At 39.1% G+C, this 14,490-nt stretch overlaps 1 protein-coding gene across 1 annotated transcript in view; it reads left to right on the forward strand.

The window, feature by feature from the left end:
- Positions 1 to 14,490, forward strand: part of LOC124622962 — a 246,818-nt gene that overhangs the window by 37,823 nt on the left and 194,505 nt on the right. The window contains 1 exon segment of the mRNA XM_047148752.1: positions 157 to 342. Within this exon segment, the coding sequence (XP_047004708.1) occupies positions 157 to 342 (186 nt within the window).

Consider the following 14,490-nt stretch of genomic DNA (forward strand, 5'->3'; position numbering starts at 1 on the left):
CATCTTACATGAAGGTAGAGTTTTTGTCTCCTTGAAATATCAAAGCTTGCAGAATGTTATCCGTCGATAGCAAACACGTGAATGTATTTTTCAGTTTTTGTATCCCGAATATCAGTCGCTGTCGACCGTTGCTAATATCAACTTTTATATTTACAGGTTCCAAATGGCATATGCATCGGAAAATGATTACACCTGCTTTCCACTTCCGCATTTTAGACAACTTCGTCGATATATTTGCAGAAAATGGGAAGGTTCTAGTAGAGAAACTTAAACCTAAAGCTGATGGGAAAACGTTTGACATCTACCCATTTATTACAAGCTGTGCGTTGGACATCATATGTGGTAAGCCAGCATAATATCAGTAAGGTAAATGAAACAAACTATGCGTAAAAGAGAAAAGAGAGTAGAATTTAAGTTTTATTCCAATTCTCCGACGCTTGTCAAATAAGATCACTGCCGAAAAACCTACACTGAGACCAAATTATCCCTTATTCCTAAAATAGAAAAATTCATTAGCTGTATAAGGGAATAATTACAATGAAAGTTTTTGCCAGACCAGGAATCGAACACGGATTTCCCGCTTTACATGAACGACGGCCTTAATCGCTTGGCTATACGTACATGAGTCACGGCCAAACATCTATGCGTGTCCGAAGGAACATTCCATGATCTTTTTAACAACACAGCCAGCCACTGCACTATCGTAGTAATGCATCTACTGTCTCATCTCACCGATCTGATTCCAATAGCAGATCTCACCCTAGAATGTAGTGCTAATTAAGTTATGCATTAAGTTATGCATTGGATTTTGAATAATGCAGTCTACTGTAAGGGACCCTAAGCACTCTATTCAAAGTGTGGCCTCTTTGGAATCTCTCTAATTCTTTACTATGATATGGGATTTACTAGCTATGAAAGTTATAATATCCATACTTTATTTCTTAAACAACAATGGAGTCTGCAAGTATTGAACATTTATAATTCACAGTCTCAGCTCAGTTCATGGATTGTTGTTCACATTGACAATCGTCATTATTGGATGGCAAGGTTCAGGAACGAGGAAAGATATCAGTCAGGGTATGACGCGATCCTATCAAACTTATCCTATCATACTTAGAGACATATGAAGTCGTATGGTAGGAAAGCACTGACTGCACAGAGAGGAACTGACAGACAATGAAGATAACTCGTCTACTGAGGCGTATCAACCATTCTCAAGGCCCCGCTTCCATTCGATCGAGCGAATCGTTGTGCTTATCTGTACTAGCATGCTGTTGCACCAATGTATTCTCACCGTGAGCTGCAGCATCTGCTGCCGAACCATAGTACTTAGATGACCCTGCATCATTACTGGTAGGGTGTGCCCCAGCTGGCGTCCTCTGATACCGTTGGGATGTTGCGCAGTTACTCTCTTCCGTGTACCTCGTCCGAATGTTCAAAGTAAGCTCTTCGCCCCCCCCCCCCCCTCCTTCCTGCTCCGAATCTTAACAGTCAGCCCTTCTCCGAATGTTACTGTCCTCTCTTTCTACTCTGTCAATAACCTCTAAAAAACGGAAGTTTCTTCCCCAGCCTACAGCTTTTCGCATATTCTAAAATTTGCTATCCAATCTAACGCTTTGCCACCAACGATGGCCAGTCGTATAAACTCATAAAGTCTCTCTCATTCCTTCCATTAGCTCCTTGAAAGCATTTCTCCAAAATTATTTCTTTACGTCCCATCTCTATTCTAAAGGTGGAATATGGGCCGGATATCACAACCTGTCTACCAGTGATAGGTCACGTTCTTCTCACCAGCGCGTCCTCACCACCATAGGGAAAAAGGTTAAAAATAGGTTCTGCTCCTTTAGCATTGTTTGAAATAGTTACTCATACCGCTCTAATGGTTTTTTCTTTTGGATTGTGGTGCTTTTTTGGCTGGTTTTCTACTGGAGCCTATACACCTTCATGATGGGAATGAAATTTCTCCCAATTTCCTCACGGTGCCAGTTAGTTTTTCTCGTTCACCTGGCTTGCTCTATGCTGCCCACAGGCTGGGTTGGTGGAAATACTAGAGGTTCGCATGCTTACCGCCATAGCTCAGTCCGACCACATTTTCCTATGCCAGGAGAGGCCAGGGTCCAGTGCCTGGCTACCCGCCGACACAAAGGCTCGCCCTGCTACTTTGTTCCTCCTGTGAGTCCACGACCCATCTCTGGAAAGACACCCTTACGTGTGTCCTAAGGGAGCGACCTCCGAACGGCCCAGAATCCCCTTTTACACCACCTGTTATAGAATCCCAATAAAGAAGGAACAAGCGTAGATAGTTAATACTACCTCTGAAATATCTGCCACAACTGATCTTATGATTCTAAATGCAACTGCTAATACTGTCTGTCATTATGTCTTCGTCAGATATCTCTACTCAAGGCTAACATGTGGCTAGCCGGGAATGAATGCCCTCTTTCATGTGACATTAATGTGAGCAGCATCAGGAACATTACCAGACAGTCGTCGCGTGTCATTATAATATGGCCATGATGTATCAGTGTCATACCCAAGGACGGTGACGATGTCTCCAGTGCAGTATTAACCGGCACTCGAAATTCTCAAAATTTCTCTCAAACAGAAGATACTTCATATTTCCTAGGTTCATACCGTCTTACTATATTGTCTAATGCTCATCAACTCATCCTGGAAAACAGATTGTGTGAAAGTTCTGTCAGTTATGAAGCCTCTAAAGAATTAAGTAGTAGCAGTGATATGTTACCATAAATATTGCTTGAACCTTGAACTATACTTGGGAGGCAGTGGGGTCTTAACTCTGCATGATAACCATCATTTCGATTTTCAATGCCTTACTTAAATGATTTCGATTGAATACTAGATTGTTTACATACGAGTAAAATGTCCTATGTAACTTTGTATTCTATCCTCCTCTACGTGGGTTAGTGCAGAAACACTATCAGTTGATGACAAGTGAACCCTAGTCTCTTCTTTCTAAAAACAGTCACTTATTTGATTATCTAGCGTTCTTTCACAACAATTGTTTTTTTTTCCAGTTTCAACATATAGATCGGGTAAGAAGAAGCTACACAGATAAGACATCATCAACTGTATACTTGGCAGTCTCCTATCCTTGCTATTAAATACAATTATCCCCACCGATTAGAAAAAAATTTAGATTTTAATCTGTCAAAAAAATAAAATGCTTTTAATAATGAACTAGGGCTCCACCTCAGCCTCATGTAGTGCAGTGGACATTATAATTGATTTAGATGGTGAGAAATTTGTAACTGAAACAGAAAGCAGGCAGAGAAATTCTGAACTACCAAAATTATTTTCACCTACATAATTAGCTACTTATTCCATATACGAGTGTACCACAGTTTAAAAATAACTGATATTGATGTGAACAATGAATGGGCGACAATCTTTGTTAGCTTTGTGCACAATAAGTCAGAAGGTGTTTTATGGCCAACTATTTTATAGGGAAGTCTCATCAAACCTTTGATTGTACATAGAACAAGTTAGCAATTACAGTGAATATATATATATATATATATATATATATATATATATATATATATATATGTATATCTATGTGTGTGTGTGTGCGTGTGTGTGTGTGTGTGTGCGCGCGCAATTAAACATTTGAAATATGTAAAACCAATGGGTACAAAACCCACAGGCTAATAATGGGTGCTAAACTACATATTTTAAAGTCCAGTTCAAAGAATGCTTATTAAATAAATATGCACATTTATGAGAATTATGGTGTCACATAGATTTGTCAACTGAAAAACAATGAAACACTTAAGTAATAATCAATTATGTATTGTAAAATGTATAGTGCAAAAGTTTAAAGTGAGCACCGCACTAAATCACAAAAGCATATAAAAACATAGTTAGTCTTTAAATTAACAGCAAGTGCTTCAAGTTTCAAACTGCAATTCTCACTCATAGTCGCTACAAAATCTGTAGTTTATTAAATATATTCACAGCTGCAAATATGGACAACCATCAGTTGTAGAATAGAATGATGACAACGAAAACTTGTGCTGGACTGAGACTTGAACCAGGATTTCCCATTTGTTGCAAGTTGTCACCTTACTGTTTGGCTACCTGGGTATGACTCATCGCCAGACCCAAACTTTGTCAAACACAGGCACTACAATACCATATAAATTTGATGTTTAATATAGCTACTCAGTAACTATCATGACAAAACAGCTAATAAGTTCGTTTCACTCTTATCTATACTACTGTATAAAGACAACAGATGGTTAAATATTGTTGCTATAACTCTCAAAAAGTTCTTAATTTATGTATTACAATTACTTACATGATTCTCTAACCAATATTCAGATAGCTATAGGCTATATGTCTTTTAATATATATGACATACAAATATTCATATTACATATATAGGAGATCCATAGCTACCAAACATTTCTTAAACTTCTTGTCCAGTTTACTTCAGATTTTTACACAATACTCTAATACGTATTTGGATGGGTCTACGATGTATATTTTAGATGTATATGATATATAAATATATATTACATATAATAGGGAAATGTTGGTAGCAAATATCTCGAAAATTTATTGATGTATTTACTTCAAATTTTATATGATGCTCTAATACACATTCAGACAGAATTGGGCTATATACTTTTAGTATAAATAAATATAATGTATGTAGGGAAAATTTTAGCAAAAATCTCGAGAAGTTCTTCATTGATTTATTTCAAAAGTTTACATGATACTCCAATCAACATTGAGAGGATATACATATGATCTGAAGTTAGTTACTCAGGAAGTTTATGAGGTTTTTGCTAATAAAGTTTCCCCCTCTCAATTTTAGAGATATTTGCTACCAACATTTCCCTATTATATGTTATATACATTTACAAATTATATACTTCTAAAATATACATCCTAGACCCATCCAAATACGTATTAGATATTGTGTAAAAATCTGAAGTAAACTGGACAAGAAGTTTAAGAAATTTTTGGTAGCTATGGATCTCCTTTATATGTAATATGAATATTTGTATGTCATTTATACATATCATACTCTTATAAACATTCAGATGGTCATAGGATACATATCCTTTCTTCCAGGAGTGCTAGTTCTGCAGGGTTCGCAGGAGAGCTTCTGTGAAGTTTGGAAGGTAGGAGACGAGGTACTGGCGGAATTCAAGCTGTGAGGATGGGGCGTGAGTCGTGCTTGGGTAGCTTAGTCGGTAGACCACATGCCCGCAAAAGACAAAGGTCCTGAATTCGACTCTCGGTCTGGCACACAGTTTTAATCTGCCAGGAAGTTTCATAGATGTGCCTGCTTGTAGAAGTTGTACTTCCTGTTTATTACTGACGTCACATCATATTTAAACTCTACAAGCTGTTTCACTGACTCATTATTAATTTTATAAATTGTAGCAATTAAAACCATATATATCTCTCGAAGTATTTTGCATGGGGGCTTAATTAAATAAAATGCAAATATTTTTTAAATTTTTAGTAGCTGTCTGTCCGATTATGCAAGTCTCGTAAACGGTTGGCCCTGACTAGTATTTGTACGCAATCTGACTGCATAGAATAACAACAAAGAATGAAAAAAAGTTTTCGTTAACACAATTAATTAATTAAGTCTCCAGCAACTATAAAACCAACGCAACAACAAGCACAAGAGTAACTGTTCTGTGTGTGGAAGTGTAATTCAACGTACACATCTGGCACGGTTCTTCTTCAATAAGACAAGAAATTTCAAATACCATTTATACTGACATGATAAAAAAAAATTAGAAATACTATAATTGCGTAAGAAAACCAGAATTACACTCTAATACAAGAACACACGCCAGATGCTTTGTTGACTGAAACTGTAATGATGCATTATTCAGGACACTGAAATAATAAGAGAGAAAAGAAAAATTTTTTTTTACCTTCATTTATATTGATGAAAAGCACTCTAATCATTACAATATATCACCATACCGAGTCGCTACTACCACATCTCAACAAGAACTTTTCAGTATCACATCTCAGCAAGCACTCTTCCCTACGACATCTCAGCAACCACTCTCAGCTACCACGAGTTTTCAACAAGCACTGACTACCACGAGCTCTCCCCAAGCACTGACTACTACGAGTCCTCGACAGGCACTGCCAGTGGAGGCGGCTGAATAATACTCTTTGGCGCAATCTCTGGCGCCGTGGCTCAGTGTAGCCACCTTTCACATGCCCCTCCTCCACGGGCCAGAATTTGATGGTATTTTTGCCAGCATTGGTGGTGAAAATACCACCAAATTCGTCCACAAAAATACAGACAAAAATAAAAGATGATATTAATACCTAAATATCACATCATTAGATAAAATGTTTTGGCTTTGCACTGACCTTTCAATAACCTACTATATAAAATACAGTAAGCAATACAAATTCTTTTCATACATGTGACTTTACATAATAGTTCACTCAATACACAAAAAATCAGTTTATACAAATGTTCACATAAAATGCTTTCAATGATTAGTTCCAGTAGTAGCACCCAGCGATGGTCAACAGGTGCAAACACCAACAAGTGACATCATGTTAGTAAAAGCAGTTTCATCAGTGGCACCCAGCAATGTTGAACAGGTGCACACACCAACAAGTGACTTCATTTCAGTAGAAGCAGTTCCATCTGTGGCACCCAGTAGTGTTGAGCAGGTACACACAGCAACAAGTCACATTATTTCAGTAAAAAAACAGTCTATCAGTGGCACCCAGTAATGTTGAGCAGGTGCAGACAGCAACAAGTGACATTATTTCAGTAGAAGCAGTTCCATCTGTGGCACCCAGCAATGTTGAACAGGTACACACAGCAACAAGTCGCATTATTTCAGTAGAAGCAGTTCATCAGTCGCACCCAGCAATGTTGAACAGGTGCACACAGCAACAAGTCACATTTCTCAGCAGAAGCAGTTCCATTAGTGGCACCCAGCAATGTTGAACAGGTGCAGACACCAACAAGTGATATTATGTCAGTAGAAGCAGTTCATTAGTGGCACCCAGTAATGTCGAGCAGGTGCAGACAGCAGTCCATAATATTCACTATCACTGATCACACTGTTCATCAGAGTTTATTAGCAGAAATTAAACATGTCCTAGTGGCACCAATCATGTAGAAAAAGTACAAGTAACAGTCCATAATATTCACTATCACTGATCACACTGCTCATCAGAGTTTATAAGCACAAACTAAACATGTCCTAGTGGCACCAATCATGTAGAAAGAGTACAAGTAACAGTCCATGATATTCACTATCACTGATCACACTGCTCATCAGAGTTTATAAGCACAAATTAAACATGTCCTAGTGGCACCAATCATGTAGAAAAAGTACAAGTAACAGTCCATAATATTCGCTATCACTGATCACACTGTTCATCAGCAGAAATTAAACATTTTTAAGTGTCACACATCAATGTTGAACAAGTGCAGGTAACAGTCCATAATATTCACTATCACTAATCAGACAGTTCAGGCATGAACAATAGTTTGAATGCACATACAAATGCTTTTACACTAAACATACAAATCATAACAAACACTCAAATGATGTCAGATAATTGTCATATTAACTGTTACAAATACTCAAATATCAGTAAACCTATAATATTTATGGGTGTCAGTGCAAGCCACAACAGACAAACAAAATAATATTTAGGAGATAGGTTGGGACTAATTATCTGGGATTAGGAAAGGAAAACACACAAAACACACTCACTCATCTTTCATCCATATTAAGTACTACTGTGTAATTGAATAGTGTTAACTGTGTAAATGCAATTCTGTCAAAATTTGATGTTCATCATGTGTATCAAGTAGTAGTGGCAGCAATGTATAACAGTCAATAATAGTTAAGTCAACGTCATAGTCATCATGTCAAGACCAATGTTTGCCAAGCCAGATCAAAATGTACGGTTGCTGAACAACTGTCAGTGAGCCAAGATATGTGATTACTTCCTCTCTCAAAAAAAAGTATATACTGCTTAGTGATTTAACAAAGTGTGTGTATAGACTATCTTCCTTCTACTTTAGTGTTCTAGTCTGCTATCTTCATCCTCCTTGTTCCATATAGACCAACAAAAAAAAAAATGCACCTCACTTACTTTACCTCTTATCCACCAAAACTCCAATAATCATCAGCATCACATAATCTCAATACTTCAATAATACCACTTACGTCGATACATATAAACCTTATCACCAATATCATTTACCTTACCTCTTGTCCACAATAACTCCAATAATTGTCAACTTCATATAATCTCAATACCTCAATAATACCTCTTCAATACGTCGACACATATAAACCTTATCGCCAATATCATTTCACTTCCATAACAACTCTTTCCTCTAGTCAGTCTCCTCGAACAAGTACAGATAAAATCCTAATGCAAACCTCATCATCCTATACAATCCGAAGACACACTGTCAACACACAACCTCTGTGTAATCCATCTGACCCAAATCTTCTACTCATTATGAATTATAAAATACACTCCTGGAAATTGAAATAAGAACACCGTGAATTCATTGTCCCAGGAAGGGGAAACTTTATTGACACATTCCTGGGGTCAGATACATCACATGATCACACTGACAGAACCACAGGCACATAGACACAGGCAACAGAGCATGCACAATGTCGGCACTAGTACAGTGTATATCCACCTTTCGCAGCAATGCAGGCTGCTATTCTCCCATGGAGACGATCGTAGAGATGCTGGATGTAGTCCTGTGGAACGGCTTGCCATGTCATTTCCACCTGGCGCCTCAGTTGGACCAGCGTTCGTGCTGGACGTGCAGACCGCGTGAGACGACGCTTCATCCAGTCCCAAACATGCTCAATGGGGGACAGATCCGGAGATCTTGCTGGCCAGGGTAGTTGACTTACACCTTCTAGAGCACGTTGGGTGGCACGGGATACATGCGGACGTGCATTGTCCTGTTGGAACAGCAAGTTCCCTTGCCGGTCTAGGAATGGTAGAACGATGGGTTCGATGACGGTTTGGATGTACCGTGCACTATTCAGTGTCCCCTCGACGATCACCAGTGGTGTACGGCCAGTGTAGGAGATTGCTCCCCACACCATGATGCCGGGTGTTGGCCCTGTGTGCCTCGGTCGTATGCAGTCCTGATTGTGGCGCTCACCTGCACGGCGCCAAACACGCATACGACCATCATTGGCACCAAGGCAGAAGCGACTCTCATCGCTGAAGACGACACGTCTCCATTCGTCCCTCCATTCACGCCTGTCGCGACACCACTGGAGGCGGGCTGCACGATGTTGGGGCGTGAGCGGAAGACGGCCTAACGGTGTGCGGGACCGTAGCGCAGCTTCATGGAGACGGTTGCGAATGGTCCTCGCCGATACCCCAGGAGCAACAGTGTCCCTAATTTGCTGGGAAGTGGCGGTGCGGTCCCCTACGGCACTGCGTAGGATCCTACGGTCTTGGCGTGCATCCGTGCGTCGCTGCGGTCCGGTCCCAGGTCGACGGGCACGTGCACCTTCCGCTGACCACTGGCGACAACATCGATGTACTGTGGAGACCTCACGCCCCACGTGTTGAGCAATTCGGCGGTACGTCCACCCGGCCTCCCGCATGCCCACTATATGCCATCGCTCAAAGTCCGTCAACTGCACATACGGTTCACGTCCACGCTGTCGCGGCATGCTACCAGTGTTAAAGACTGCGATGGAGCTCCGTATGCCACGTCAAACTGGCTGACACTGACGGCGGCGGTGCACAAATGCTGCGCAGCTAGCGCCATTCGACGGCCAACACCGCGGTTCCTGGTGTGTCCGCTGTGCGTGTGATCATTGCTTGTACAGCCCTCTCGCAGTGTCCGGAGCAAGTATGGTGGGTCTGACACACCGGTGTCAATGTGTTCTTTTTTCCATTTCCAGGAGTGTACATTTTGGTTACCTTGTCCATCATAAAATAAAAGAAATGCATACATGACCTCTAACAGACTTAGTTCGAATAACTCTCAGTAATTAAGTACGATTACGGAGTGTGAATGATCATAATATTTCACAGTGTGTACACCACTTCAAAAATTATGGCAAACAGAAGCAAACATGTGGAGTATTTCTTGTGTCAAGTGTCACTTCCTATTTCAATTGCTCACTAAAAATGCATTGTAATAACTGTCAATGGTCTAAACCTAGTTTCGGTATGTCATGTCGTTAGCTTCCTTCCTATTAGCATAAATTTACAGATTTCATAAAACCTCCAGCTCATGTGGCTTGTATGAAGTTTCTTGTACTAATGTTGTTCATCGAATTGTAGCAGTTCATTTTCTTACCTTAAAAATATAAGGCACTGAGCGTAAGCAAAACAAGCAATAGCGAGTAAATATACCAGTAGAGAACAGAATGTCAACAAGTGGATGCAGCACAATTCTTACAACGAGGCTCTGCCAAGCGAACAATCTATAATTAATACAATAATGTGACCTAAACTCTCTGTTCGTACACAGTACATCAGCATTTCTATATACCAAATTAAAGAGTAGTTGTGACGACAAACAGAAATGTATAAATATGCAATCCATACGCATAGCAGTAAACATACATCTTATGTAATAAACAGGTCATTAGCATCATATCAGCATAAGCGAATAAATGTTCATATGTCATCTTAATAAGTAAACATGAAGGCGCAAGCAGATAAATCACAAAGTATAACTTACATACCTAACCACATCAGCACAATTAATCAGGTGACAATTCTAATTTAAATAAATAAGCACAGCAAACACATAATAAATAAATATGACATCAGTGAAAAAGCATTGCAGCCAAGCGATGCATAATATATACAAATTACAACCCAGTTCATTAATAATCATTGTCAAAATCAGTTAACGTACGCAAGCACGTCACTTCACAAGTAATTTCATAGAACATGAAATTTAGCACAAAGTATGAATCACGTAATTGCAAGCAGCAAATTACGTCTGAAGTACGTACCTAAGTGGAAATATGTTACCTGAAAAATGAACTCAATTAATAGTTACCTTTTTTAGTTTATTAGTTTCTTCTTCGAAATTACATTCTTTCTGAAATTTTCTCGATAGCAAGTCGTCTTAACGTCGGGCACCCACAGAATTTGCCTGAAGTTCTTAAATATTATATACAACCGGATCCTGAAAAATACTGAACGTTAATAACATAATTCATCAACTCACTATAGCTTTATACTGAATTTAGTCGGAGAAATTAGACTGTGTATTTGTTTACGGCTGTCAGTGCATTCGCACTGAGCGCTCGATCAGCTGTAGGCGCGTGACGTAGGAAGTAATTGTTTGCGGTCAACGACTGCCTTGTGCGGCGCACAGACTTGACTGTTGCTTTGAGTATGTGCCGCCGCCAAAACACAGCGCTGTGTCCTTGTATTCTCTGCGTGTTTACATGTAGCTGTTAGTTTCTCACAAGTATGTCATTCCGCAAAAATTTTAACGTTAGATGTATGATGTATTCCCTTAGAGCGTCGTGATTTAAGAGTTTCTACTTCAACAGTGTTATCATGAATAATTTTGTGAATTCTATATGGACCGTTATAAAGCAGAAAAAATTTGCGACACAAGCCTTTTCCTTTGTGAGACAAACGATGAGACTTAATTAACACCTTTTGACCAACTGACAAGATTTTTAAACGACCAGGACGTTTAGATGATTTCTCTCTTCTAGCAGCCGCAGATGCAATATTTTGCAGAGCCATGTTCACAACTTCAGAATGCCGCAGTTTCGGTGAAGGAGGAAAAGGAACGATTTCAGATATGCGATTTGTCGGTGCTTTGTTTTTTAATATCAGTATTGGCGGTAAAGAAGTTGAGTCATTAGGAAGTTCATTCAGGATGTTTTGAAAAATATGAAGATACTGATTCCAAGTTCTGTGATTGTGATGACAATAAAGACGACACAATTTATTGATTTCCTTCATCCATCTCTCTGAAGCGTTAGATTGAGGGTGAAAAAGTGAAATGAAGATTGGTTTAATTGTACGACGCCGTAGAGTACGAAGCCAAATTTTAGAACGAAACTGTGATCCATTATCTGATATAACCTTATCAACATGACCAACTTCTTTAAGAAAATGTTTGATGAAAGCGTTAGATACTGAACGAGCTGTTGCTTTGCGTAAAGGTGTAAAACACACATATTTTGATGTCAACTCCACTGCTACGAAAATGTACGCAAAACCATTAGTAGAATGAACCACTGGACCGAACAAATCGACTGCAGCCATGTCCTTTAATTTCGCTGGAATGATAGGAAACAACGGTGCTCTGTGAGAAATTGTTGGCGGCTTAGCCTTTTGACATAATTTGCATTTGGCCAGAACAGATCGAATACGTTTTTCCGTATTACTGAAGTAGCAATTTTCCCGTAATTTATGAAAGCATTTTCTGGGACCAAAGTGTGCATAACTGAAATGCGTACACCAAATCAATTTATTGACCCACTCATCAGGAATACAAACTAACCAAACAGAGTTGTCGACCTATTTTCGTTTAAAAAGAATGTCATTGCGAACTAAATAATGCTGTCTAATCGCTACGCTTTCCTTTCTCCTCCACTTCTCCTTAATGTCCTTCCAGATTGGATCCTTATTTTGCTCCTTAGCGATGTCCTGGAGCGAAGACGAAATAATGTTCTCAAACGCAACACCTTGAATATACATCAAACAATAATCGTTTTCCTTGCAGTCCTCTTCAGCACTTTGTTTCAAACCCATAGGTGCACGTGATAAGGCATCAGCAACAATATTTGAAGAACCCTGTATGTAAACAATACTAAAGTCAAATTCCTGTAGATACAACGCCCATCGTGACAATCTGCCATGAGTTAATTTTGTCGACATAAGAAATTCCAGAGCTCGATGATCGGTGTAAACCTTAGTATGTCTGCCATACAAAAATGTCCGAAATTTTGTGAAAGCCCATACAACAGCCAAAGCTTCAAGTTCCGTAATCGAATAATTCTTTTCTGATTTAGAGAGAACACGACTTCCAAATGCAATAGTTTTCTGGACTACAACGCCGTCTTCTTCTATCTCTTGTAATAAGTGTGCCCCTAGGCCCTTGTATGATGAGTCCGTCGCCAAACAAAAATCTTTAGATAAATCCAGATGTGAAAGAAGCGGAGCAGCAACTAAAGCATCACGAAGTTGTTCAAATTCTGATTGAGCTTCCCCATCCCAACACCAATTAGAATTCTTTCCGGATAGTTCACATAAACGAGGCGTGGCCAAATCGTCCAATTTAACAAAGCGTCTAAGAAAATTACAGACACCAAGGAAACTACGAACATCACGTGTTGTGGTAGGAACAGCATAATTACGAATAGCGTCTAATTTTTCTGGATCAGGAAGAATACCTTCTGTAGAAATAATGTGACCGAGAAATTTCACCTGTGAACGACCAAATTCAGATTTTTCCAAGTTCACAGTAATGCCAACTCTTGCAAAGATACGTAACAATGAATCCAAAATTTTGTTGTGCTCACTCCAAGAACGTTTAGCGATAAGAATGTCGTCAACATATGAAGTAATATTGTCACGAAGATAAACAGGTAAAATTTCATTTAAGCTACGAATGAATGCTGCTGAAGATACAGAAGTCCAAACGGTAATTTCTGAAACTGGTAACAGTTACCAAAGGCTAAAAAGGCAGTATATTTTCTACAATCAGGGTGGAGTTCTATTTGCCAAAAACTTGCGCGCATATCAATCGTGGATAAAACTTTAATTCCATGGAAATGTTGAAGAACTTCATCTAAATTTTGTGGGCGGTCAGTTTCAGGAATGATGATATTATTTATCTGTCTGGAATCCAGAACCAAACGAATTGACCCATCCTTTTTAAGAACGACATGTAATGGGCTGGTATAAGGACTGACTGCTGGCTCAATAATGCCCTGATCTAACATGTACTGAAGTTCATTCTTAACCTTGTCTCTGTAAGCCAAAGGAATAGCGTACGTTTTTCCTCGAAATGGTGTGTGTTCTTTTACTTTAAATAGATATTGTAGGCCTTGTATAGTTCCTGTGTGATGACTAAATACTGTAGCATGTGAAGTCAGAATGTGGTACAGCTCTCTTCCCTTGCAACGTCATCTGGCACTTCAGCTTTCTTAACCTTTTCATTAATTAATTCTTCACTATTAATTATATCGTCCATCGCGTTTCTGTATCTATTGTCATTGTCATGAATAAACACACTGTCGTCATAATGCTCAACGAAAACATCAGAAGTAAGAAACCTTAAACATTTTGTATCTGATTCAGATCTTGCTAAACACTCGAAAAATTTCAAACGTTTCTGCATTCCGGCAACAGTCAAATTCACACTTCCTTCTTTAAAGTTCAAAATTGCCTTATGTGCGTTAAGAAACTCCATACCTAGTATAATTTGTGTACTGAGTAATGGAACAATAATAAAATTAGCAGAAA

This window comes from Schistocerca americana, chromosome 7, assembly GCF_021461395.2.
Source record: "Schistocerca americana isolate TAMUIC-IGC-003095 chromosome 7, iqSchAmer2.1, whole genome shotgun sequence".
Taxonomy (NCBI): domain Eukaryota; kingdom Metazoa; phylum Arthropoda; class Insecta; order Orthoptera; family Acrididae; genus Schistocerca; species Schistocerca americana.